The sequence below is a fragment of the Monodon monoceros genome, unplaced genomic scaffold (assembly GCF_005190385.1).
Source record: "Monodon monoceros isolate NGI ecotype Baffin Bay Population unplaced genomic scaffold, NGI_Narwhal_1 Super_Scaffold_1, whole genome shotgun sequence".
NCBI classification, from domain to species: domain Eukaryota; kingdom Metazoa; phylum Chordata; class Mammalia; order Artiodactyla; family Monodontidae; genus Monodon; species Monodon monoceros.
The window spans coordinates 50,802,825-50,830,044 of NW_021703765.1; the positions used below are offsets into that span (position 1 = coordinate 50,802,825).

At 39.3% G+C, this 27,220-nt stretch overlaps 1 protein-coding gene and 1 non-coding gene across 2 annotated transcripts; both read left to right on the forward strand.

Annotated features, from left to right (window-relative positions):
* LOC114902352 lies at positions 1-111 on the forward strand. Its single transcript, XR_003795489.1, has one exon. It is a non-coding gene; the product is annotated as a U6 spliceosomal RNA (small nuclear RNA).
* Positions 112-284: 173 nt separating this feature from the next.
* Positions 285-27,220, forward strand: CLUL1 (clusterin like 1). Its single transcript, XM_029216949.1, has 8 exons — positions 285-370; positions 1,212-1,330; positions 2,486-2,634; positions 7,488-7,655; positions 9,571-10,003; positions 14,274-14,411; positions 22,921-23,135; positions 27,032-27,220. Exons 2-8 carry the CDS (start codon positions 1,225-1,227, stop codon positions 27,218-27,220), a joined length of 1,398 nt encoding a protein of 465 aa, XP_029072782.1. The 5' UTR covers positions 285-370; positions 1,212-1,224.

Below are 27,220 nucleotides of genomic sequence, written 5' to 3' on the forward strand. Positions count from 1 at the left end.
GTGCTCACTTCGGCAGCACATATAAATACTAAAATTGGAATGATACAGAGAAGATTAGCTTGGCCCCTGCACAAGGATGATATACAAATTCATGAAGCATTCCATATTAAAAAAAAAAAATCTGCGTAAGATAAAAGTAACTCAAGGTCATTGTTCCAGATCGTGTAGACAGCCCGCCCTCTGGTGTTCCTTTCTAAACCCTACCGCATTTTAAACCATAATCTCAAAATGCTAGGTTAATAGGATTAAGAACTGTGTCATCAAATTAATAGAACAAGGCAAAATCCCTGACACAGACAAAAATTAAATCAGAGAAAAGTGAAGGTCCTTCCAGAAGCTGGTGACAACCTCACTGGGGAGAGCCTGCAAAGTTGGTGGTAAATATATTAAAACTTCATTTGGTAAATAGGGTCTTAATAGAAAGAGAATTAGTCCAAATGATAACCGTAGATATAAAATGTGATAGCTTTGTAAATACTAGTATTTTTAAAAGATATTCCAAATGTTGATTAAATAATGGAGTTTTTTTTTTAATAAAAAGTATACATAAAGCAGATAAATATCCCCTTTGGGAGGAATGATAATCTAAGTTATTTTATAGATATAACTTTATGAAAGCATACATTTTTACTTGGAATGTTTGCAACTAATATTTATCAAATTAAATTTAAAAGGAAATTTATTATCTGAGAAGAAACAAATTTAACTGTGCATGATTCATACATCCTGATGGACTTTATAAGATGTATGAGAAAAATCTGAGGGGTTTTTGCTTTCATAAAAAAATAAGTAGTAAGCCATTTAGGTTAAAACTTACTTGTGGACTCTGAATTTTGGAAAAAACAGTCCCTTTGACATACCTAATTCTGTGTTTGGGAATATTTACTGTTGACAAGGAAATAAAATGTAGTTTGGATTCTATGGGGCTGTTATCCATGCTATTGGTTGCCCTAAATTTCAAATGCTTCAGATGATGACCTTATTTAACTGTCAGGAAGAATGTAAACAAAATAGGGACTTGGGTTGTCTTTTTAAAAAATTTATTTAGATTTCAGGTTTCCTTATGTCTCAGCCATATCAGCATACATTGTCTAAAGTCATAAAGAAAAACTGACAGAAAAATGCTTTGGATCACCATGTGTTTTCAATTGATGCCAGTAGAAACTAACTTAACCTAAGGCATTTGATGCAGGTTTATTTTTCCTTTGCAGTCACAACGGAAACATGAAGCTGCCACTCTTGGTGTTTATTGTGTATCTGCTGTGGTTGAAAGATTGTCACTGTGCACCTATGTGGAAGGACAAAACTGCTATCCATGGAGGCCTGAAGGGTAATGTTTGGTTTTTTTATCTGCACTGTGTCCCGTTTTCCTGTTTGCATGTCCTGCTGGCATTTACGGTGATTTACAGTTGAGAGATAACCGTATTCAGGATGCCCTCTAGTTTCACGGTGAGATGTTCTCCAGGCACTTAAGCCAAGTAGACAAGACGCCAAGCATCTGGATAAAAATAGAAAATTCCAAATGCGTCTCTGAGAATGGTCCACATATCCAGATGTTTGCCATCACAGAGATAAAACTTGCCAACGTTTTGAGTTGCATTGCTTGGTCTCATCCAGATGTTTGGTGTCCTCTGAGCACAGTTTTAATGAACAGTGAAATTCTTTTCTAGCATTTGAAAATTTTAAACAATTAAAGTAATCCATGCAGTTATTCTTGAGATAGTGAAAGAATGGGTTATAATGACATTGAATCTGGTTGGTCTGTGCTCATTAACTTGTGGCCTTTGCTTGATGAGATATGCTTTGAGTACTTAACAGGAAAATAAATTAGTCTAAACGTTTCTTTTTTGGGGATCTGTAATTAAATTTGGAGGCCAGATTAAGCTCCTTTGGTGGCCACATTGGCTATTGTGAAGAGAGAATGACAAACCATGAATTTCATACTCGCTAAAGGCTTATTAAAGGGGTGTAAGAGATGTCCAGTAGGTTATTAAAGAATCTTGCATTATACAAGATGCTTTCTAGGTTTTATGCCTCCTGGGAAGGTAACTGAAGCTGAAAGAAAAGGAAATTGTTCACTCTGTTTAAGGTTCCCAGTTGGGCATTTAATATAAATTGTCTGTGAAGAAAATTCAATGTTTTCTTCTAATATAAACACACTTGAGTTTTAAGGGAAAGAAAAACAATTGGATAAATGAAAACAGGCCCTGAGGAAAATGATAAGAATAGGGTTAAATGAACTCTGACTTGGCTAGCAGTTCAGAAGTGAGGAACAGAAGATATCACCCGGGTGGTAGCCATGTCCATGTGGCAGCTGACAGCCCAAATCATTGTGATCTGCTTTCAAAGTTTGATGCTGTTAAAAAAAAAAAAAAACAATTAAGCCTCTGCTGGGGGAACATGAAAAGTTGGTGAACTCATTGTGTTCTGATACGTTGTAATCTGATCAGATCTCAAAGGAAAAAACTACATCGTAATCTTTTAGGTTTTTCCAAGGCTGGGGAGATAGATATAGATGAAGAGGTGAAGAAGGCTTTGACTGGCATGAAGCAAATGAAAATCCTGATGGAAAGAAGAGAGGAGGAACATAGCAACCTAATGAGAACCCTGAAGAAATGCAGAGAAGAAAAGCAGGTACAGTCATTGAAAATCACACCTGTCCTTAACTATATCTGGACCATAAAAAGTGCATGTCTGAGTGCAGTGGAGGAATTACTTATTTACCCTAATCATAGATTTTCTGGAGAGCAGCCCTTATTGGAGGAAGAGTTTGAAGAAAATTTCAAATTTCTTCAAAGAACATATTCCTTGTAGATTAGGCCTTCGATGGCCTCCAAACTCGGGAATTTGGGGGATTCGGCTTTGTTTGGGAAGTGCTGCTTTCTTAAAAATGCTTTACTGGTGCCTTTTGAGTTGGGATATTGTGTCAAAAGTGCCTGGGAGTTTTTGGCTACATCAGTGGCCTCCAAAGTTTTTTTCTTTCCCATCCCTATTACCATAATTATTGTTAGCATCCACTCCTGAATATATGCATTTTAATTTATTTATTAAATTAGACACATGAATTGCTACCGTTATTATCTCAAGGCACAGAATGCACTTAGGGATCATCATTAGCTTGGGTAGATGTAAGTCCATATTTCAAATCATCTAGATATTTTGAAAATATTTTAGCTTATTGCCAAATCTGATTAGATCATCATATTTTTACTGACACAAGGCCAAAGAGCTTGTAATGAAAAAGTGGCAGCCCTGCCATTTGCTTCTTATCTACTTGAGCTTAAGTTATTCATATTTTTTAATCTGCTGGGGTTTTTTTTCAAGAAACTTTTAAAGCCTCCTGTTCATTTTGTGAGGGCTAGTTTAGTTAAAAGTAGTTTAAAAACATCATTTACCTGAGTTCTCTTAAATGGCAAGTCATTGCAATTGGCTCCAAGTGAACAGAGAGAGGCAACCAGTGTCTCTTCCGCAGGGTCCTCACGCACAGCTGGCCACACACAATGGCCTGACACAAGCACCAGTGCATGTGAAATAGTACATCAGCCTCATCAACTTTTTTAATTCAAATACCTTTACTTAATAGTTGTTGTCCAAACTATGTATCTTATCAATGGAGAATATACATTATATTCAAATGTCTATGGGCCATATTAAAAACTCTTCATATGTTACAGTATAAAGCTCAATACATTTCTAAATTATAGACATTGCATGGCTCATAGTTTAATATCATTAACCATTAACATAACACTCAGAACAGTTAAAAAATTTTTAAATTTATTTTCCAACATACCCTTATAGAGAATATCAAAACTATAAAAATAATTTGGAAAATATTTTAAATTTTAAAATTGGGAGTAAATTACTTTTAAATTTTATTTTCATGAAAACATTTTTAATTGTGGTAAAATATGCATAACATAAAATTTGCCATCTTAACCACTTTTATGAGTACAGTTCAACAGTATTAAATACATTCACAATACTTCCCCGGTGGCGCAGTGGTTAAGACTCATGCTCCCAATGCAGGGGTCCCGGCTTTGATCCCTGGCCAGGCAACTAGATCCTGCATGCATGCCGCAACTAAGACCAGCGAGCTGCAACTAAGACCTGGCTCAACCAAATAAATAAAGAAATATATATTTTTAAATGCACTCACATTATTGGACAACCAATCTCCAGAATTCATCCCATTTTGCAAAACTGAAACTCTATACCCATTAAACAACTCCCCATTTCTCCTTTCCATAGTTGATTTTTAAATTTAAAAAACACAAATACAAGTTCTAATATCTCTTCTCTAGACCTTGATCTACACCTAGACCTGTAGACCTATAAAGTTGGGGGTTACAAAGCTCTGGAGCTGCTGGAATTCACAGTGGCCACTGGGTGTCCCCTGATCCATTGGAGCAGGGCTACATCACAGGCTGGGACCCCAGAGCTGTAGTCAGCCTGTCACCAGCCGGTTGATTTTGCAGCCATCCCTCTCCCTGCACCACACAGGGTCCCTGTCGAGGAAAGGAGATTGCTTGACCAGCAGCTGGAAGCCCTCCTCCCTTTTGGCAGAGATCAAAAGACCTTGAGGAAATGAAAACCAGCTCCTCATGAGGAAAATGTGGAAGCCCCTCTAGCTGTGTTCTTCCCTGGTGGGCTTGTGAATCTGGCCACCGGGAATAACCACACTAGATATCATTCACAGGCCCTTTATAAAACACATTATCACCTGCAGTCCTTCCAACATCTGAGTAAACCATCACTTTCATTTTACAGCTAAGGAAACTGAGTTTTGAGATGTTAATTAATGTGTTGTTGTTGTTGTCTTAAATTTTTATTGGAGTATGGTTGCTTTACAATGTTGTGACCCTGTCATGACTGACCCAGGAGAAAGTCCACTGGCGCTGTGCCTGTGGAAGACCCAGTGACTTTCTGTTTTTCTCCCTTTCCCGGGCCTCCTGGCAAGCCAAGGAGGGAGCACATGCTATGGAAAGAATGCTTGGTGTAAGTCAGGTTAGCAAGTGTTAGTTCCATTTCTGACCCTGAAGAATCCCAGGAGCTTGTAAAATTTTTATTATTTCTTAAGACGTACTTATTTTATTTTTTAAAAAATCATTGAATTATACTCTTAAGGTTTGGGTACTCATTTAAAAATTCATTTAAAAAAGGAAAAACCGGGCTTCCCTGGTGGCGCAGTAGTTGAGAGTCCGCCTGCTGATGCAGGGGACGCAGGTTCGTGCCCCAGTCCAGAAGGATCCCACATGCCGCAGAGCGGCTAGGCCCGTGAGCCATGGCCGCTGAGCCTGCGCGTCCAGAGCCTGTGCTCCGCAACGGGAGAGGCCACAGCGGTGAGAGGCCCACGTACTGCAAAAAAAAAAAAAAAAAGGAAACACCTGTTTAACCCTGAGTTTCCCTCCCTAAAATTATTTTCAATCTAAAATAAAGGATACTTCACACAAATCACGAACTGACAAATATGGGGTGGGTGCCCCCGAGTCTCCCAGAACAAAACACATCCCATCCTCAGGTGATCCAGTGTAATCTCGATCCTCCTCATCAGGTTCTCCCTATTTATATTTAGTGGGAGCATCTGAAACTTGCTCTTACTAAAGTGGGAAACCCTAAAGCAGCTTCAAGTGATTCCCCACGCCCCACACCCCCATCCAGGTTTGTGTGGGACTTTGAACTGCAGGAAGAGAGTTCTAAGTATGGAATCTATCGCTGGGTGGGACATTTAGGGAGAAGCAGAAGGCATGGACAAGGCATTCCTAAACCAGAGACCTTCTTCCTCCATGGCAACATTTCAGTACCAAAACTTGGGCCATGTGATTTGGTCGTTGGTTCTTGTTACACTCTTGGAGGTGAGTGGAAGGAAATCAAATGATTACGGACTATGTGCCTTGCTTGCTCATCTCACTTAGTACGAAACCTTAAGAGGTAGATTCTACAGTTATTCCTATTTGCTAAGAAGGAGACAGGGGCTCAGAGATATTAAATAATTTGCCCAAGGGTCCACAGTGAGTGTAGTTTGTAATTGGAAATATTGAGATTTCAGTTTATAGTGACAATGGGCAGAATATTTAAAAGACTGATTGAGAAAATCTAGGCAGTACTGTTGCCTGCCCTGGTGAGGCAACATTTCTTGAGAAGTTGTAGGATTCCAAAATTGTTCTGCAAAGCCCAAAGAGACAAGTTAAACCTGTCTGGATCACGAGGTGCATTTGGCAGACTGGAGCCCTGCCAGGTTTCTTATGTGGGACGTAGCAAATGACACCCAGCTTAGCCCCAGGATTCTGTCATGAGGGCAGCTGAAAAATCCAAGCCCTGCAGAGGAAATGTGCGGGGATTGTCAGTGCCCAGGTGTTTCTTTGGACTTAATATGCCAGGAAAGGGTGATTTCTTTTTCTTTTCCCATAGGTAAAAGTGCATACTACATTGATGTTAGAAACCGTGCTCCCTCGTGTTTTTTTTCACTTAAGGGAGTCTTCATCTGCTCTGAGGCTTTCTCCTTATGGACAGGTCCATTATATCCCCTAAATCCCCTGAACTACTTCTCAGGCCTGGAGGGAGCCGGTCTGCAGAAGCCCACACTTGCAGGGAGACGGGGGTGGGGGGGTCTACGTGGGGCTGGCCTGGGGGGAGCTCTGGGGGCAGGGTTGACGTTCTCAGGGACAGATGTCGCTTCTGCTGGGCGGGACCTGGCCGAGTACAGCAGGCACCACAAGGGGGAGTGCTTGGAATGTGGATGAGAAGAATGAAGCCCCTCAGAATACAGCATCTTTGCTATTAGGATGCAACTCACTACAAGAATTGTGATATACAGTACACAGGAATTTGATATACAAGATTTGACTTGATACACAAGAATTGTGCTTCCTTGCAGTGTTTAAGAACATACAAAAATTAAAAGCAGCATAAATGAAGGAAATAAATGTGTCAACTTTGTAAGCCTTAAAAACCCATCTTCCACTTCCTTCAAGGACTAGAAGTGAAGACAGACAAGTAAACAGATCAGTTACAGTCATTCAGCAGAGTAGGGGCTGTGTCTTCATTGTTGCTTCACCCACAGGCAGTGAATGTCCATCCCATAGCAAGCACTCAATAAATAGCTGTTGACTGTACAAATTAACAGGTGAATAAGAACTGCCCGGTCTTCAATAGAGATCAAGCAGTGCTCTTAAGTTAACAGAAAGCTTCAGGGTAGATCTGTCAGACGCTAAGGGCTTGAAGAAGGAATGAGGTTTAGTATTTTTTGTTTTTGTTTTAATTTTTGGCTGCCCCACAGGGCTTGTGGGATGTTAGTTCCCTGGCCAGGGATCGTGGAACCCGGGCCCTTGGCAGTGAGAGTGCTGAGTCCTAACCACTGGACCACCAGGGAGTTCCCAGAGGTTTAGTTTAGAATACGCACATTTTGTAAAGCGTGAAATCAACTAAGGTACAACACATAGAGTCATGAAATGGAAATAGGGTGTGTGTTTCTACTTTTTAATTAGGAGGCTCTGAAACTTATGAATGAAGTTCAAGAACATCTAGAAGAGGAAGAAAGGCTATGCCAGGTGTCTTTGACAGGTTCCTGGGATGAATGCAAATCTTGCCTGGAAAGTAACTGCATGAGATTTTATACAACCTGCCAAAACAGTTGGTCCTCTATGAAAAACAAGGTAAGGGAAAAATAGAGCTCAAGGTTTCTAAGTTCTTAAGGTATGTGCTTCAGCTTACTTTTAAAAATTAACTTATGTTAATATTTAGAATAGATATGGATGATCTGATGTTGGCCTTTTGCAACCTAGAATCTAGCATTCATGTTTATGTATGAATCACTTGTGGATATATAATTTTTAAGTTAGAACAGCCATCCAGTGCTTGCCCTCCCTTTCAGGACACTGTGTGTATCTCTCAGAAACACCCTGACTCTTTCTGCCTTGTATTTGTTATTTATGAACACATTCCCACTAGATTGTAAGCTCTTTGAGGGCAGGAACCATATCTTATCTGCCTTCATTTAAGCATTGTAGGCATTCAATAAATGTTTGCTGAATTGCATTCTGAATAATAGCATTATAGTCTCTGATTTCAACCTGCTTCAGTGTTTTCTCTGGAGGCCAAGCCTTTGAAGGCGTCCTCTGCCTCCTGAGTCTCTCCTTCAACGGGCTTGCCCTCTTGTGGCAGCACACACATGCCCGTGCACACACGTCCCCACATTCACGTCCCCTTTACCACAATCCATGCACATCCTGTAGGACTGGCATGTTTTCTTTTTTGTCCTCTTTGGCTCTCTTCTGGGCAGAGGGAATCACAGAGGGTGGTGACCTGATTAGGATGAGCTCTGACCCATAAAAGGCTCCTCTTCTCTTGGCCTGAATTTCCCTTCCCCTTCAAGAAGTGGGCTGAGTAGGCAATGCAGAGAAATTCCCCTCTACATATCAGAGCATGCAGTAATCAGAGTCTGCGCCTGGCTTGGCAGTGCCTTCCCCAATTACAGAAGGAACAACCCCTAGGATAATTCATATGCCAAGTTAATTTGCCTCCACTGTTAATTGCATCTGCTTTATTTTTATAGCCACTCTCTAACATACCAGAGTATACTGGAATGAGCACTGGCTGGAAGTCAGGAGCTTTGGAGACAATTCCTATCTGCACCTTTTGTGTGACCTTATGACAATTTCTTGGGCCTTTAAAGTTTCATTTTTGTGGCTGGGTTCAGGTAAACAGAAGCTGGCAGAGGGAGAGGCAGATGATCCACCCAGATTACTTTTTGAGAAAGGCATGAGTCTTCTAAGAATCCCTGGAGAATTCTTTGAACAGCCCTTGAGCAGGGGTGGGGAGTGCTCCCACAGTGATGTTTGATGGTTGCTACATTCCAGAACATACAACAGGGTCATATCACTATCATACAAGGGCAACTGTGTTCTGGCACGAACTTATGTGTCACATAGATGAAGTAGAACATGGTGTGACTGCTGGAAGATCTCCCCCTGAATAGGAAATTCTATAATTAGAGCTTCATTCCTTTGGCTACAGCCAAGGAGGGCTTTGATCACTGGTAATATGTAACATCTCGAAGTAACCTATTTAGCTGTATTAAGCATCTATAGTTCAGTGTGAATGTATTGATCTTTTCCCTGGACTAATTTATGAGATGAGAGAGAGGAGAGCATAAAGACACGAATAGCATGCCACTGAAGGAAAAAAAAAAAAGAAGAACTAAGGCAGAGGTGAAAGACAAGAGCCTTCTTCACAGTTTTCAGGCTGCACGGTCTAAAACCATGCATGCCAACCACCACCAGTACATCAGGACTGTGGCTTGTCAATAATATTGAAAACTTGGCCTTCTTAGGCCTTGGTAGACAAACAGAAACCAGGAGGAACTTCAGACCCTATTTCCATAGTCAAAGTCAAAGCCAGGTACATGAATGTTAATAAATTATCTTAAAGTGGATCACGTTTTCCTAGTTTGCCCAGAACTGTTCTTGATTTGGAATGACTACTTGTAAGTTGACATAAAAATTCACAATAAAAAAATAGTCCAAAAGAAAATTAATTTATTTCATTTCTGTCCCCCATCCCACCCTACAGCTTGAACAGTTTTTCAGGAAGATATATCAGTTTCTGTTTCCTTTCCATGAAGATAATGAAAAAGACCTTCCCATTGGTGAGAAGTTCGTTGAGGAAGATGCACAACTGACCCAGATAGAGAACATGTTCAGCCAACTGACTGTGGATGTGGGATTTCTCTATAACAGGAGTTTTGACGTCTTCAAACAGATGCAGCAAGAATTTGACCAGGCTTTTCAATCATATTTCATGTCAGATACAGACTTCATGGAGCCTTACTTTTTTCCAGCTTTTTCCAAAGAGCCAGCAAAAAAAGCACATCCTGTGCAAAGCTGGGACATTCCCAGCTTCTTCCAGCTGTTTTGTAATTTCAGTCTCTCTATTTATCAAAGTGTCAGTGCAACAGTTACTGAGATGCTGAAGGCAATCAAGTTTTTATCAAAACAAGACAAAGGCAAGTATTAAAAGATTATTTAGATATCTGTACTAAAGTTGAGTTTTATTTAACTTTGGAACTGGTAGCCATTTCTAAGTCATTGTACAATGTTCCTGAGAGTGATGGTTTATGGATAATCAAAGTCTCACAGCATCTTAGAAAAAGCTTTGAGGTCTGCCAAACACTAGCCTTCTCCCGTCTTTGTCGAGAGCTCTGTGGAGCTGTTCTCTATTTCTAAAGCAAATTTTCAAAGCTGAGAAAGAAAACCCTGGTAAGGTGAGAACTTGAAAAAGACAGTTGCCTCCTTTATTAAAACTCAGGCAGGGCTTCCCTGGTGGCGCAGTGGTTGAGAGTTCGCCTGCTGATGCAGGGGACACGGGTTCGTGCCCCGGTCCGGGAAGATCGGCTGGGCTCATGAGCCATGGCCGCTGAGCCTGCGTTTCTGGAGCCTGTGCTCCGAAACGGGAGAGGCCACAACAGTGAGAGGCCCGCGTACCACAAAAAAAAAAAAAACAAAAAAAACTCAGGCAGATGCTTGGCTCTATTCTGCTTGAACACCATGGGGTTTCTTTAAAATCAGTCCAGGCTCCTCAACTTCCAGTTTGGGGAGAAAGCTTAGTGCCATGTAAAACCAGGTCACATTTAGTGCCTTCCATGACCTCCTCTGCATCGCTACTGTAATCCCTTAGATCACATCATTTATGCACAAAACCAGAGAAAATACTCAGAGACAAACCCAAGACTGTAGAAATTTCTGTAAATGATAATAATCACCTTCTACCAATACCACTCTGATATTCCATATTGGAAAAAGCAATGCTGCTTTATGTTGTTAAGGCAGAGGAGGTAACTTCTTTGGGCTTCTGTGGAGAGCCTGGGAGGCAGCATCTCAGAAACGAGAGTTGCCCTGTGGGCCACAGGTAGAATCTGTGTTTCCTTGGACATATCTCTATGGAACATTAAGTCAAGGACAGGGATGCTCTTCTCTAACAAAAAATGAAACAGGCTCCTTCTAGAAATCCCGCCAGTTGTGACAACATGGATGAACCTGGAGGACATTATGCTATGTGAAATAAGCCAGACACAGAAGGACAAATATTATATCCCACTTACATGAGGAATCTAAACTAGTCAATTCCTTCCTTGCACCACCATCACCTCAGTGATAATCTAGAGATCCAGGGTCCCCTGCAAGTGCAGAAAGTAAAAACAAAAACAAAACAGCAAACAAAAAAAGCCTTTGTTACACCTTTATACTCTTCTCTCTCCAGTGTCCCTACCCTAACCAGACAGCAAGCTCAACAGAGGAGAGATTCTCTTCCCAGATGAGTACATGAGGACAGTTTATCAAAAATAGGCAGGCAGGGGCTGTGGGGTATTTGCATGTAGTTTCCATCACTTTTCTGGACTGGTGGTAGGTGAGGAATAAACCTATTGCCCCTAGAAAATCCACCTAATGAGAATAAACCTTTGCCCCTTGCGGTAGGCAGAATAATATAATAGCTTTCCAAAGATACCCAAATCCTAATCCCCAGAACCTGTGAAAATGTTAGGTTACACAGCAGGGGAAAGTAAGGTTGCAGATGGAATTGAGGTTGCTAATCAGCTGACCTTAAAGTAGGGAGAGTATTTGGGGTTGTCCAGGTGGCTCCAGTGAAATCACAAGGGCTCCTAAAAGTAGAAGAAGGAGGCAGAAAAGAATCAATAGAGACAGCCTCACGAGAGGAACTTGTCCCTACTTTGCCAGCTTAGAAGATAGAGGAAGGGGAACAGGAGGCAAGGCGGGTGGTGGCCTCCAGACCCTGGAAAGGCATGGAGATGGATTCTGCCCTAGAGCCTCCAGAAAAGAACAGCCTTGCCAACACCTTCATTTAGCCCACTGAGACCCACTTCAGACTTCTGACCTATAGCACTGTAAAATAATCTATGTTGTTCAAACCACTAAATCTGTGGAATCTGTTACAATATCAATAGGAAAGCTGCCTCCTGTCAATTACAGTGGTTAATATCTTCTGAGTGTAAACTAGGTATCTGGCAGCCTTCACAGATAGGCTTTAGTTGTCATGATCATCCCAAGAGCCAAAATTAGAAAAGTAGCTAAAATTGAATAATGAACACTGTTAAAAGGAAAAAGGTGATAAAAATATGAAATATCTTGTTTAATATATTTTTTAATTTTATTGAGTGTTGTTTCATTTTAGTCTCCATGTGAAAGAATTTCTTTCCTACTTTGTTCTTTCTAGACTTCAGTTGCTGAATCTGTTGAAACAGAATAAGATAGCTTTTGCAGTTGTCCTCACTTGGCTTACAAATCCCTAGAGAGAATAGATGAGATCCATTCAGTAAAACTGTGGTGTAGTAGCTTCACACAGTGCTGGGTGCTGGGAGCTGGGAGTTCTGGGTTTTAATCCTGCCCTGGAGAATTTTGCCATCCTTAATTTTCCCATGGGGGAAACAGGCAAGTTGGGAGGGTAGATGATTTACTAGAAGTAACTGCCTAGAAGGGCCCTCAGGCTCTGTTCTGGCATGGCCGAAGGTAGGCGATGGGCTACTCTCATGAGTATAGCATGGGGAATTGGTTCAGATAGCCCTCAATTTGCCATCCTTGAATATACCAAGTATTCATCTAGATGCTGTGAATAAGCAATGATTATGACAGAGATGACACAGCCCCTAACTTTTAGGAGTTTAGTCCAGAGAAAGAAAAACAGGTCAGTGAACAGTTGCACTACCATATCTTAAGTGAAATGACAGAGGAAGTTATGGAAGAATGACAAGATTAAAATGACAAGACCAAATCCCCTCTCTCAAAGGACTCAGAGTCTAATAGAGAAGACAAAATTAACAGCACATAATGCAGAATTGCTCTACAGTAGAACTCACAGGGGTTCTCTGGGGTGAGAGGAGATGCCACTAAATCTATAGGGAATGGGAGAAAATGACTCCTATTCAACCAAGTGGATGGCTGCCTTACCCACCAGATGATCTAGCAAATGCCTCGTAGGTTTTTAAACAATAAACTTCACATTTTTTGTTTGTTGCTTTTGGCTGTGCCACGCGGCCTGCGGGATCCTAGTTCCCTGAGCAGGGATTGAACCCCTGCCCCCCTGCTGTAGAAGTACAGAGTCTTAACCACTGGACTGCCAGGGAAGTCCCAGTAAACTTCACAATTTATCTCAAAATGTTTCATTTTTTTAACATCAAAGATTTAATATAACAGAATATCATCAGGTTAAAAATTAATAACAAATTTTTCCTAATGTGAAACACTCAATTGGGAATTGTCAATTTGCTGTTGGACGACTTCTTTTTACATCATTTTTATATGGATGGTTAATTATTCCAGGAAAAAAAGAGTTTCTTAAAAGTTGATCTGCTTTAGATGTTTTCCTAAATCTTTGACTTACTGTTTATAACATTATATATGTGAAATGCAAAAAAGAATAGTAATAAATACCTACCACCCAGTTTAAAAAACAGACATTTCCAATATCTTTGGAACTCCAATACACATTTGAAATACAGCTTGAAAAAATTAAAATAATTACTAGAAAAAATTTTAATAGAAGCCCAAAGAGAAAAGTGGCTTACAATTCCCTATCTAGTTAACCCCAATGATATCAGAAATAATAATGATAAAAATAAGACACACTAAATTTAAAATAATTTAAATATACAAAGGAACAAAAGAAATGAAAGCTGCCTTCTCCCACCCCATCAAGTCTCTCTTCCAATAGAGTTACTATGAATAATTCCTCATGATTCCTTCCTGAAAATAAAATTATATGCATTAACCTCTGTGTGGGGAGTGGGGTTTGGGGGAAGCAAGTAGTAATAATAGTAATGATGAGTAATAATGACAGTAATGAGACTGCTGGATTAAAGGATACATGCACTTTTTTTTTTTTTTGCGGTACGCGGGCCTCTCACTGTTGTGGCCTCTCCCGCTGCGGAGCACAGGCTCCGGACGCGCAGGCTCAACGGCCGTGGCTCACGGGCCCAGCCGCTCCGCGGTATGTGGGATCCTCCTGGACCGGGGCACGAACCTGTGCCTTCTGCCTCCGCAGGCGGACTCTCAACCACTGCACCACCAGGGAAGCCCAATACATGCACTTTTTAATAGATGCCAAATTGTCCTAGTAACTGGTTGCACCAGTATGCACTCCTACGATTGAATACAGAACAAAGATTTTGCAAGTGCTGGTTAGAAAGAGAAATGACATTCTATCCATGCCTTTAAAGTTCAAACTCTCTAACGACACTGATGTGAAAATGCTGTTACTTGTAGACTCCGCCCACGGCGGCCTGAGTAGGACGGCATTGCCTGTGCGGGGCCGAGGGCTGTGCGGAGAGCTTCGCCAGAACTCGTCGGAATGTTTCCAATTTCACGCAAGATGCCAAAAATGTCAGGATTACCTACGGGAAGGTAAATGATTATTATGTTCTCAGGGTTTCGATTGTATTCTGGTCAGAGGTCACAAATCTCACTTTTACAGGCATCGTGGATTCATTTGCTTCCCTTCAAGCTCTTTTTGGCGTGCTCATTGCCGTCTGGGGGTGCTCAGGGCAGGTTTATAAACGTTTATTATTCAAAAGTAGGTCAACTTACTTTTCCCCTTTTAAAAATTCCCTCATTATTCCCGTGAAAAATTTTTATGGTTAAAGACCAAGTGAACACTCTTGTGTGCAAAAGAGAACTCAGCAAATTAGGGTAACTTCTTTCTTCTTACTGCAGAGAAAGAAAACCACCAATGAAGAAATCTTCAAAATGTGTAAGCAAATTTTTTGCCAAATAAGTTTTTTTTCAAATGGCATTAACTCTTTCCAGATGGTGGGTTAATTACTAATTAGTATTTAAATACAGATAGTAGCTTCTCCTCCCAAGCCCTGAGCAGCACGTTTCGCGTCCTCCCAGATCTGACCAAGAGCAGCTTTCATTCCTTCCCCAGGTGAAAAATTCTCTCCACCGGCCCTTCCCCCTTTCCTCCGACCCTCATGTCCCTTCTCCTCCCCAGCTGAAGTCACTTCCCAACCGCTAGGGTCTGAACGCAAATTTTCTTGCAAAATCCAAGAAGAGCTTTTGATTCCTGTGCTTCTGCTTTTTACCTTGCCAAAGCCCTAAGGGAAGGAAATTCTAAAAAATGTGGCTAAGATTTGAAGCAAGAGATTGAATATACACTGGACCTTTTTATTAGAGCAGATGAGGGTCTTATTTCTTCAGAATTGCTCCCTGGGTGACTTTCTGCAGCTCTGTTTCATCATTTGGAAAATGAAATTAATATAGCTACTTCACACAGGTGTTTTGAGGATTAAATAAAATGTCTGAAGTACTCATGATTCTCATTATTCAAGCGTTTGTTTTTCAAGTCACAGTTACAAGGTTGCATACAGACAACAGAAGTTTTTACAAGAGAAAAATATACACTAATATACTGACCTCTTACAAAAATAGTCCCACTCAAACATGCCACCTATGTATCATTAACTTCCTTTAACTTCCAGTTAAAAGCTTTGAAGAATAATCTCTCCCTGATTGTCATAAAATAATAAAGAAGATGGGGTGTGTGTGTGTGGGAAGTGATTGGAAGAAGGTGATTGAAAGGTACAAACTTCAGTTACGAAATAAATAAGTACTAGGGCTGTAAGGTACAAGATGATGACTATAGCTAAAGCTACTGTGTGATATATAGGAACGTTGTTAAGAGAGTAGATCCTAAGAGTTCTCATCACAAGGAGAATTTTTTTTTTCTTTTTATTGTATCTGTATGAGATGATGGATGTTAACTAAACCCACAACAGTAATCAATTCAGAATATATTGTGAATATGTAAGCCAAACCATCATGTTGTATACCTAAAACTTATACAGTGATGTATGTCAATTATTTCTCAACAAAACTGGAAAAAGAAAGACAATATATAAGAAATCAGATAATACAATATAAACACATCAAATAATCAGTATACATCAAGTCACACAGTATACATGCAGTATAAATTGATTGCTGCAAAGGTAAAACACAGAGGAAAGGCTGTCCTAATGTGCTCCCAAACAATTTTTTTTTTTTTTTGGCTGCTTTGGGTCTTCATTGCTGCGTGCGGGCTTTCTCTAGTTGCGGTGAGCAGGGACTACTCTTTGTTGCGGTGCATGGGCTTCTCATTGCGGTGGCTTCTCTTGTTGCGGAGCACAGGCTCTAGGCACATGGACTTCAGTAGTTGTGGCTCGCGGGCTCTAGAGCACAGGCTCAGTAGTTATGGCGCACGGGCTTAGTTGCTCTGTGGCATGTGGGATCTTCCCGGCCCAGGGCTCGAACCCGTGTGCCCTGCATTGGCAGGCGTATTCTTAACCACTGTGCCACCAGGAAAGCCCTCCCATACAATTTAAACTTTTATATTTTATGATAAATGTATATAGAATAAAATAATAGAAACACATGTGCCTAATACTAGATGAAGAAATAAAACATTACCAAAATAGATGAAGCCCCCGCTGGTGCCCCTTCCACATCACATCCTCTTTATCCCCTTATAAGGAAGTCGTTTTGGGTTTTTTTTTTTCCTTCCAGTTTTATTGAGATATAATTGACATACAGCACTTATAAATTTAATGATTTGACATCGTGAAATGATTAACACAGTAAGTTTAGTAAACATTCATCATCTCATGTAAAAAAATTTTTAAAAGAGAAAAACATTTTTTCCTTGTGATGAGAACTCTTAGGATTTACTCTCTTAACAATTTTCATATATAACATATACCAGTGTTAATTATATTAATCATGTTGTATATTACATCCCTAGTACTGAAGTTTGTAACTTTTAACCACCTTTGTCACCATCACTGACTATATTCCCCACACTGTAGGAAACTTCTATTTTGAATTTGGTGCTTATTATTTCCTTGTATTTCTTTTTTAAAAATTTATTTTATTGAAATATAGTTGATTTACAATGTGTTAATTTCTACTGTACAGCAAAGTGATTCGGTTATACATATATACATTATTTTTTCATATTCTCTTCCATTATAGTTTATCACAGGATGTTGAATATAGTTCCCTGTGCTATACAGTAGGACCTTGTTGTTTTCCTTGTGTTTCTTTATACTTTTATCATGTGTTTATATATAGCACACATACACACATATACCATACATAGCAATGTTTTACATGTTTTTAGTTTTTATATTGTCAAAGTATAACTTTTAACCTTAAAAATATGACTCATACAAGTACAAAATGAACATGTTAAGATTGATTTAGGGCTTCCCTGGTGGCGCAGTGGTTGAGAGTCCGCCTGCCGATGCAGGGGACGCGGGTTCGTGCCCCGGTCCGGGAAGATCCCACATGCCTTGGAGCGGCTAGGCCCGTGAGCCATGGCCTGTGCTCCGCAACGGGAGAGGCCACAGCAGTGGGAGGCCCGCGTACCGCAAAAAAAAAAAAAAAAATTCAAAAGATTGATTGATTCCATTAATAAGGGAACGAGCAGAATGATTAAGCTGGTTTAAATGAGTACAGGAGAGACTGAAGTATTTACAGTCAAGGACAGAATGTTGAAGTAAGATTGCAAAGTTAGATATAAAACTAGTTGATGGGGCTTCCCTGGTGGCGCAGTGGTTGAGAGTCTGCCTGCCGATGCAGGGGACACGGGTTCATGCCCCGGTCCGGGAAGATCCCACATGCCGCAGAGCGGCTGGACCTGTGAGCCATGGTTGCTGAACCTGTGCATCCGGAGCCTGTGCTCCACAACGGGAGAGGCCACAACAGTGAGAGGCCCGTGTACCACAAAAAAAAAAAAAAACTAGTTGATGTACCGAAGGGTAATAAAACTGTAACTTTTGCAGTTATGATTTCTGTCAGACCAAAATAATTTATGTCTCTACTGGACAAAAATTTATTTGCAACTTTTCAATCTGTAATTTACATCTAATTTCGTGGAGTCTGGCCCAAATCAACAGTGACTAGTAAATCCAACAAAGGATCATTTCCCTAGAGAATTAAGTAATCTTTGGGTGGACCTCTTAGACAATACTTTATGTGACATTGAAAGGACGCACAGCCATTCTTCTGCATTGTTTCCAAGTTTTGGATAATATTTCTTAATAGTATAAATGCTATCGCTTATGTATTCTTTTGCACCTTGGTGTTTCACTCAGTACAGTTTGGGAGATTTAGTCATGTGAATGCGTGTGTTTCTAATTTCACGAATTCATTGTTGTATGTTAGTCTGTGTAAGCACATTACAATTTATTTATCCATTCTCCTGCTGAAGCACATTTAAGTTGTTTCCAGTATTTTACAAACAACTCTTGTATGTTTTGTCAAACAATGATTTTGCCTCTTTTATCAACATTTAACTCATTCTTTGTTCTAAGACTAAGCATACAGCTGTAATTATAATCTTATATTTGAAAAATATAAGATAAATGAAATATGTTCCAAAACATTATAAATCTCTTTTTTTTTCATTATTTACCATACATTTTTGGTCCCAATTTTAAATGGACTTACTGTAAGTAGCTCTTTTCCCATACCAGTTACTGGTACTAGATGTATACACCTAAATTCAAAATAGTAGTTTCAAGATAAAGGAGTTTGATGTGGAATGGTCACAGTGGGGGGTTCATCTGTTTGGGTTATATTTTGTTTCTTAATATAGGAGGTAGGCACATGGAATTTATACCAAGGAATGTCTGTCTCCAGCCCAGTTTCTGTTACATGAGACCATATAATTATCAATTAAACTGAATCTCTTTTGAAAGTGATGTAGGCAATATTAATAATTGCTTGACAACCACAGGTATAAACTGGAAACTCTCACAGGCAGAAGGTGATACATGCACACTAGATTAAAGACAAAACAGCCACAATATTTTGCAGCTCCTCCCATCGAAAGCTGGAGTCTGTTTTTTCAACCTGAGAATCTGGGCTCGGCCATGGGTCTGTCCTTAAGCAACAAGATATTGGCAAATGTGAGTGGCTTGAAATGTGCTTGTGAATTAAAGTTGTCCTCTCTTGCTACTGGAAGCCTATCCACCACTGCGTGATCAAGCCCAGGCTAGCCTTCTGGAAGATGAGAGGTCCCAGCTGAGACCCTCAAAATGTGAGGGTCTAGACCATCCAGCCCCAGCTGAGCTAGCTCAGACATAAGAATAGTCCAACCAACCCACAAAAACATGAGAAATAATAAATATTTGTTTGTTGTGCAACAAAAGCTAATGGATGCATATTGTCACATTTCATAAGAGACACCTGCTAAATGTGGGTTTTCGTTCTTCCTTTTCTTGAAACACTCATTCTCATGTCTATACGGTGACTAAAAAAATGCCTTAAGGTACTGATCATGTGAGTGTATTTTTTTAAGTAACAGCATTAAGATACAGTTCATATACCATAAAGTATACAATTCAGTGTTTTTTAGTATACTCACAAAGTTGTATAACCATCAGCACTATCTAATTCCAGAACATTTTCACCCCAAAAAGCAACTCCATACTCATTGGCTGTCATTTCCCATTCCCCGCCCCTTTCCCCTACCCAGCCCCTGGCAACCAATAATCTGCTTTCTGTCTCTGATTTTGCCTATTCGGGGTATGTCATATAAATGAAATCATACAATTTGTGGTCTTTTGTGAATGACTTCTTTAACTTGGCATAATTTTTTCAAGGTTTATCCATACTGTAGCATCTCTCAGAACTTCATTCCTTTTTATGGCTGCTTAATATTCCATTGTATGGATATACCACATTCTGTTTATTCGTTCGTTAGCTGATGGATATTTGGTTTGTTTCTACTTTTTGGCTATTGTGAGTAATGTTGCTATGAACATTTGTGTACAAGTTTTTGTTTGGACATATGTTTTCAATTTTCTTGGGTATATACCATGAAATATATATGGGTCATATGGTAACTCTATGTTTAACATTTTGAGGAACTACTAAACTCTCTTCCAAAGTGGATGTACCATTTGCATTCTCACAGAAATGTATGAGGGTTCTAATTTCTCCACATCCTTGTCAACACTTGTTATTGCCCATCGTTTTTATCTTAGCCAACCGAGTGGATGTGAAGTGGTATCTCATTGTGATTTTGTCTTGTATTTCTCTAATCACTAATAATATCAAGCATCTTTTCATGTTTTTATTGGCCATTTGCATGTCTTCTTTGGAGAAATGTCTATTCAAATTCTTTGTCCATATTTTAATTTTGTTATTTGTCTTTTTACTGTTGAGTTGTAAGAGTTTTTTTTTTTTTTTACATATTCTAGATACCAAATGCTCATCAGATATATTATTTGAAAATATTTTCTCCCATTCTATGTGCTGTCTTTTCACTTTCTTGATGGTGTCCTTTGAAGCATGGAAGTTTTTTATTTTGATGAAGTCTACTTTATTTCTTCTTTTCTTTTTTTATTTTGGTGTCATATCTAAGAAACCATTGCCCAATCCAAGGTCACACAGGTTTATGCTTATGCTTTCTTCTAAGAGTTTTATATATTTAGTTCTTGCATTTAAGTCTGTGATGCATTTTGAGTTAACTTTTGTATATGGTATGAGGTAAGGATCGAGCTTCTTTCTTTTGCAATTGGATATCCCGTTGTCTCAGTTTCACTTGTTAAAAAACTCTATTCTTTCCCGTGTAGAATTGTCTTGGCACTCTTGTTGAAAATCCATGGACAGCAAAAGTAAGGGCTTATTTCTGGACTCCCAATTCTCTTCCATTTGTCCATATATCTATCCTATGCCAATTCCATACTGTCTTGATTATTGTACTTTGTAGTAAGTTTTGAAATTGGGAAGTGTGAATGCTCCAATGTTGTTCTTTGTTTTCAAGATTGTTTTGGCTATTATGGATCCTTTGCATTTCCATGTCAATTTTGGGATCAGATTGTCAGTTTCTACAAAAAGGGCAGTTAAGATTTTGATAGGGATTGCATTAAATCTATAGGTCAATTTGTGGAGTATGGCCTTCTTGACAATATTAAGTCTTCCCATTCATGAAAATAGATGTTTTTCAATTTATTTAAGTCATCTTTAATTTTTCTCACAGCGTGTTTTAGTTTTCAATACAAGTCTTACAGTTCGTTTAAAACATTTGTTCATAAGCATATGGTTCTTTTTATGCTATTGTGAGTGGAATTTTCTTAATTTCATTTTTGGTTTGTTCATTGTTAGTGTATAGAAATACAACTGACATGTGTATATTGATCTTGTGTTCTGCAACCTTGCTGATTTATTACTTTTTTAAAAACAAAATTTATTTATTTTTGGCTGCATTGGGTCTCTGTCACTGCAGGCGGGCTTTCTTTAGTTGCGGTGAGCGGGGCTACTCTTCATTGAGGTGCGCAAGCTTCTCATTCTGGTGGCTTCTCTTGTTGCAGAGCACAGGCTTTAGGGCACACGGGCATCAGTAGTTGTGGCCCACAGACTTAGTTGCTCCACGGCATGTTGGATCTTCCCGGACCAGGGCTCGAACTCATGTCTCCTGCACTGGCAGGCAGATTCTTAACCACTGCACCACCAGGGAAGCCCTGACTTATTACCTTTAATAGTTTTGTGTGTCTGTGTGTGTGTGTATGTATTCCTTAGGATTTTTTGTATACAAGACTATGTCGTCTATGAATAGAGATAGTTTTACTTTTTCCTTTCTCATGCAATTGTGTTTTGCACAAAGTCTCACCTTTATTTTAGGGAAATCTTTTTCCACTCTCTAAAAGAGTAAATGAGTGTCCCTTGTAGAATTCTCCTTGCCTAAGATCATGAGGTAACTCACCACCTTCTTCCCCCATAATTAAAAAAAAAACAAAACTACACCACTATTCTAAAAGTTAACAACTCTAAACTTGCAAATGAAGACATTTTAAAAGAATATCTGGATCTCCTTTCAAATGTATAATGTATCTTGTTAACTGTGACTCTCTTTGTTTTCAAAATATTTTCTTGAATTACTTTTCAAACGTACACTATTGCAAATTTTTTTACCTGCAAGTACAAAGGTCTCCCTTTCCTGAAGATCCCAACACAAATTTTGGAAAAGTGTGAAGGCTGGAGGATCTTGCATTATATCTACATATCAAAAAGAAACAATAACTGATTTTTAAGACTTGAGATGAGGTAGTCACCTAGCTTCTGGTTGGTGGATTCTCCCCCACCCCTATCTTCCTGAAGGCATGGTTTCTTAGTAAACAGCAGAAGACATAGTCGAAAGAGCCTGTGATCTTTTTCTACAATAACAATCTTTTATGATCCCAGATGCCCTAACACATAGACACTTCTGTAGTTTGCAGATAAATAATCTTTACACAGTATCAAGATGCTCATCAACGCAGCTCTATAAATTCCTTTAACCCTGTTTCAGTTCAGAAGGACTGTTGTGCAATAATAACACAGAGCTGCAGAATCTTAGTGACTTGTGAACACAAAGGTTTCTTTCTCTCTCTCTGTCTTGTCAATTACAGCTTGCATGGGAGCTCTGCTGCACATCTCCTCACTCAGGTTGATGGAGCCTCCACCATATGGAGCAAAACTAGTTCCACTGTCAGGGGAGGGAGGGTGATAAATCCTAAACCATTCTTAAAGGATTCCTCCAGCAGTAAGACACATCACTTTGAATATGGCCATGCTCAACTTCCAGGTGGCAGAAAAGTGCAATCTCCCATGTGTCCTGATCAGAGTATAAGTGAGCAGCCCTAATGACCTTCAGAGACACTATGGAAAGGAAGACAAGGAAAAGGAACATTTTAAACCTTCAGTGTGTGCTGGCTCTGTGCTGGCTCTGCAGTGTTATTTCATTCATGATGATTGTACCTGGCTGAAAACTCACGCAAGGTCAAAAGGCTGGAAGTAGAAAGCTTAAGGGCTGGGACTTAAATCCACAACACCCAACTCCAAGTCCCACATACCTTTTTCTTTACCATGTTACTTTCTTCTTTGCTAGACTGTCCTGATGTTCCTAAACTATACACAAAAGTAGATGAGGCCCTTGAGTTGGTCAACATATCCAATCAGCAGTATGCCCAGGTTCTCCAGATGACCCAGCATCACTTGGAGGACACTACATACCTGATGGAGAAGATGAGAGAACAGTTTGGCTGGGTGACAGAACTGGCAAACCAGACCCTAGGAACCAAGAACATCTTCAATTTCATAAAGGTAATGGAGAGACTCAAGAGCAGTTATGGAGACTAAGTGTGCATACATTGATTTTTCTGTTAATTTACTTATTAATTACGTCTGAATTTGAAAACAGGCTCTAGAAGGATATTCGTACTTCCATTGTGATTGTACTCAGGCTGACTTGTGCATGGTCTTTAGAAAACAAGAAACTCTATAAAGAAAACCAATTTAAAACACAAAATACTTTCTAATCCAGAGATGGCTAATTCTGCTTAGAGCTATAGTGCTGATACAAGTAACCATGAAGAAACCTGGCCAATGTTGTTTTTAAGGGAGAAGACTTTCAGGTAAAGCAACTTGAGATCAAAGGCTGACTCTGAAACTTACCAGCTGAATAAGTTTGGGAAAGTTCCAGAATCTTTCTAGGCCTCAGTTTTTCCATCTGGAAAATGGGAATAATAATAGCTACATTAAAATTAATGTCTGTAAAACAATGAGTATAAGTTCCTTATCCAAAACAAGAGCTCTGTAAATTGTAGCTCTCATTAGCTTTTGACACAACAAGCTACTGACTTACCTTGAAAATTAAACACAGTTATATATTAATATTCACATATAAACATTGCTATCTTAAGTTGCACTTATACCATGTCTCCCACTTACAATCAATAACTCCTGTTGCATAACATAAAATAGTGATTGAATTTCTTCCCTGATGCACCCCCTTCACACACCATATTACATTAATATACGATGCACCAGGCAAGTGATTTCTGATGAGGTTGGTATTGGTGGGCTCCTAAAAAGACCCAGATACAAAAATCACCGGCAGAGCAATTGAAGGTACAATATTTTGTGTAGCATGTAATGTTAACAATCCCCCAGGATCCCTTTACCAACTCCAGCTGGTGCTGCTGCTAACTGCTCACCCCTGAAATCTTCTCCAAAGGGTTGTCCTTGGGGCCACTTATGCTCCAGAGCTCCCTGCAGGATCAGGCTGAAGCTGGAGGTCACCTGAAGGCCACCTCCCAGATTAGCATCTCCCTCTTCTCTATCTTGCTCGCCTCATCCCCCTAAAAGTTTTACTGAAAACACCCTTAATAAATAACTGTGTCAGAATCTCAGGCTCTGCTTCTAGGCAGTCTGACCTAAGACATTCTGTATCCTAGTGATTCACTCTCTTTCAAGGTACAAGGTTGTGGTTTGAGAAATAAGTTTAGAGAGTCACAACCAGCACATTAAACAAACAAACAAAAGCAGAATAGAACACACCAGAAGAAAAAATATTAGAGTGCATTGCATTTAATAAGTCAGATGCATATGTCATGGAACTTTCATTTCCATGATGTGTGTTTATATATGTGTGTAACTTATATGTAAGATGTGGTTTATTTTCTTTTTCTATTTGAGTATAGTCGATTTACAATGTTGCATTAGTTTCAGGTGTACAACAGTTATTCAGTTATATATATGTCAATATATTCTTTTATATATACATTCTTTTTCAGATTCTTTGCCATTATAAGTTATTACAAGATATTGAATGTAGTTCCCTGTGCTATACAGGGTCCTTGTTGTTTATCTATTTTATATAGTGGTATGTATCTGTTAATCCCAGACTCCTAATTTATCCCTCTGCCGCCTTTCCCCTTTGGTAACCCTAAGTTTGTTTTCTAAGAAATGTGTGTTTTTGAGTCATGATGACAAATGTGTTTATAACTGTAGACCATAGTCAAAAGGTTTTGAAAGCCACTATCAATTCCTGCTGACTCTCTATTACTTCATTAGATAGATCATTCCCTAGGAGAGTAAAATAATGTGATATATTTGATCATTCTCACAAATATAGACTTTTAGTTTAAAGAGGAAAAATTCTTGTAAGGAATGAGGGAAAGAATAAAATTTTAAGAAAAATTTTAGCAATGCTTTCAATCTTTAGAAAAGTAGAGCCAATATTTAACTGTTTTTATCGTCGTCAGGATTTCCATTCTATGCTTCAATTTGCTTCCATTCTAGTGGCTCTGAGTAACATTAATTGATTTAACTAAAATTTTTGATATTGATAACAAAGACACTTCTATACAAAAAACTCCATAGAAAATAAAATTATGGTTTTCAATGGTATATTTTTCTAATAATAATCACTGCTAAAGAGCACTCAATATTTGTCTGGCAATGTTCTAAGAACTTTTCCCGTGTATTAGATCATTTAATACTCTGTGTTCCTATAAGGTGAGTATGATTGTTTTACAGATTTTTCAGATGAGGTACAGAGAAGTTAAACAACTTGTCTGAGGTCGAACAGCTAGTAAATGGTAGAACTGAGATTCAAGGCCAAACAGCTTTTCTTCAGAATCCTTGGACTTAACCACTTTGCTGAACCGCTTGTAAAACTTATTTTTCTTTAAACGGCTCTTATTTCATCATGTAATGGAAAGTGCAAATTTGTAAAACAGCACATACTGAAGAGGAATCTTTTGTAAAAAAAAATATACAAATTCCAGCAGGTGAAAACAGTTATGCTTTTTAGGTTGTAGTTACATGTTAGCGTTATAATTGTTTATTCAACTAGACGTAAACGCTTTATGCAGTTTTTATGTGTGTTACATGTATCAAAAGGAAAAGGGGGAAAGTTATGTTAGCTTTATAAACTAGAATTAAGAAATCACCAGTGTTGATTTGGCTTCTTAATATTCTGCTTTAGTTTTTTTGATAGGGAAATTTATTTGAACACATTTTCAAAATAGTTCTTTTTTTATATAAATTTATTTATTTTATTTTTGGCTGCATTGGGTCTTTGTTGCTGTGCGCAGGCTTTCTCTAGTTGCGGCGAGCAGGGACTGCTCTTTTTTACGGTGCGTGGGCTTCTCATTGCAGTGGCTTCTCTTGTGGAGCACAGGCTCTAGGCACACGGGCTTCAGTAGTTGTGGCACATGGGCTCAGTAGTTGTGGCTCGCAGGCTCCAGAGCACAGGCTCAGTAGTTGTGGCGCACGGGCTTAGTTGCTCCGCGACATGTGGGATCTTCCTGGACCAGGGCTCAAACCCATGTCCCCTGCATTGGCAGGCAGATTCTTCTCCTATTTTTATTTTATTTTATTAATGTTTTGGCCACACCGTGGGGCATGCAGGATCTTAGTTCCCCAACCAGGGATTGAACCTGCGTCGCCTGCAGTGGAAGTGCAGAGTCTTAACCACTGGACCGCCAGGGAAGTCTCTCTGGCAGGCAGATTCTTAACCACTGTGCCACCAGGGAAGCCCCAAAATAGTTCTCTTAAGGTTACATCAAGTTGCATGTCATTACAGTTTCTTTTAAATTATTAAAATCAAAGTATATGCCCTTGAGAACTTATTAAGAAAGTAAACGACATGCATTTCAGATGACTGGTTCTTACAAAAATCACACATACAACCATAAATTGTAAATTTCCTGTGGAAACTCAGTACAAAACTTGGTACATCACATTAATATTTGTGACAGACAGTAGCGCTCACCAAATATTCCATCCGCTCACTCACACTTTCTTGCTCCTCTTGCAGTTAAGTGGTGCCATGTGTTAAGTTCTGGCCAATGAAATGGGAACAAAAATGAAAAGAGTTATTTCTAGACTGAGATAGAGAAGAGCCTGTGTGTGATTATCCATTCTCTTTCTCTGATGAGGATGTAAAGAAAGCCATGCGTTATTACATGTGCTACAGCACATGTGAAATGATGTTCCTTTCTCAGCCAGGGTCCTGAGCATCTAGGTGGTTCAGAGCCCTTGTAATGGGCATGTAACATGAGTGAAAAATAAATTATAAGAAGCCACTGGAATGCTGGGGCTAATTTGTTACCTCAGCACAACTTAGCCTATCCTGACTAATGTGGTATTAAATTAATGCTGAGTGTGTGCTGGAATTTAGTAATCTTTTGTTGTATAATCCTTCTTCTTAGGTAGTTCCAGGTGTTCATGAAGGAAATTTTTCCAAACGAGATGTAACGATGACAGAGGTAAGCATTCTGCCTTCCCCTAATTTCACACTCATCATCCCTCATGAAGAAAGTGCTGAGAGTTCTAACTTCATTAGCTACATGCTGGCCAAAGTTGTACAGCAGTTTAAGGAACATTTTAAATCTTGGTAA

Excerpts from the sequence above, each read along its gene's own strand:
- CLUL1 (XM_029216949.1), top strand. The coding sequence starts at position 1,225 with ATGAAGCTGCCACTCTTGGTGTTTATTGTGTATCTGCTGTGGTTGAAA. Across the intron at positions 7,656-9,570 it reads GGTCCTCTATGAAAAACAAG|CTTGAACAGTTTTTCAGGAA; the intron begins GTAAGGGAAAAA and ends CCCACCCTACAG. Across the intron at positions 10,004-14,273 it reads TTTATCAAAACAAGACAAAG|ACTCCGCCCACGGCGGCCTG; the intron begins GCAAGTATTAAA and ends TGTTACTTGTAG.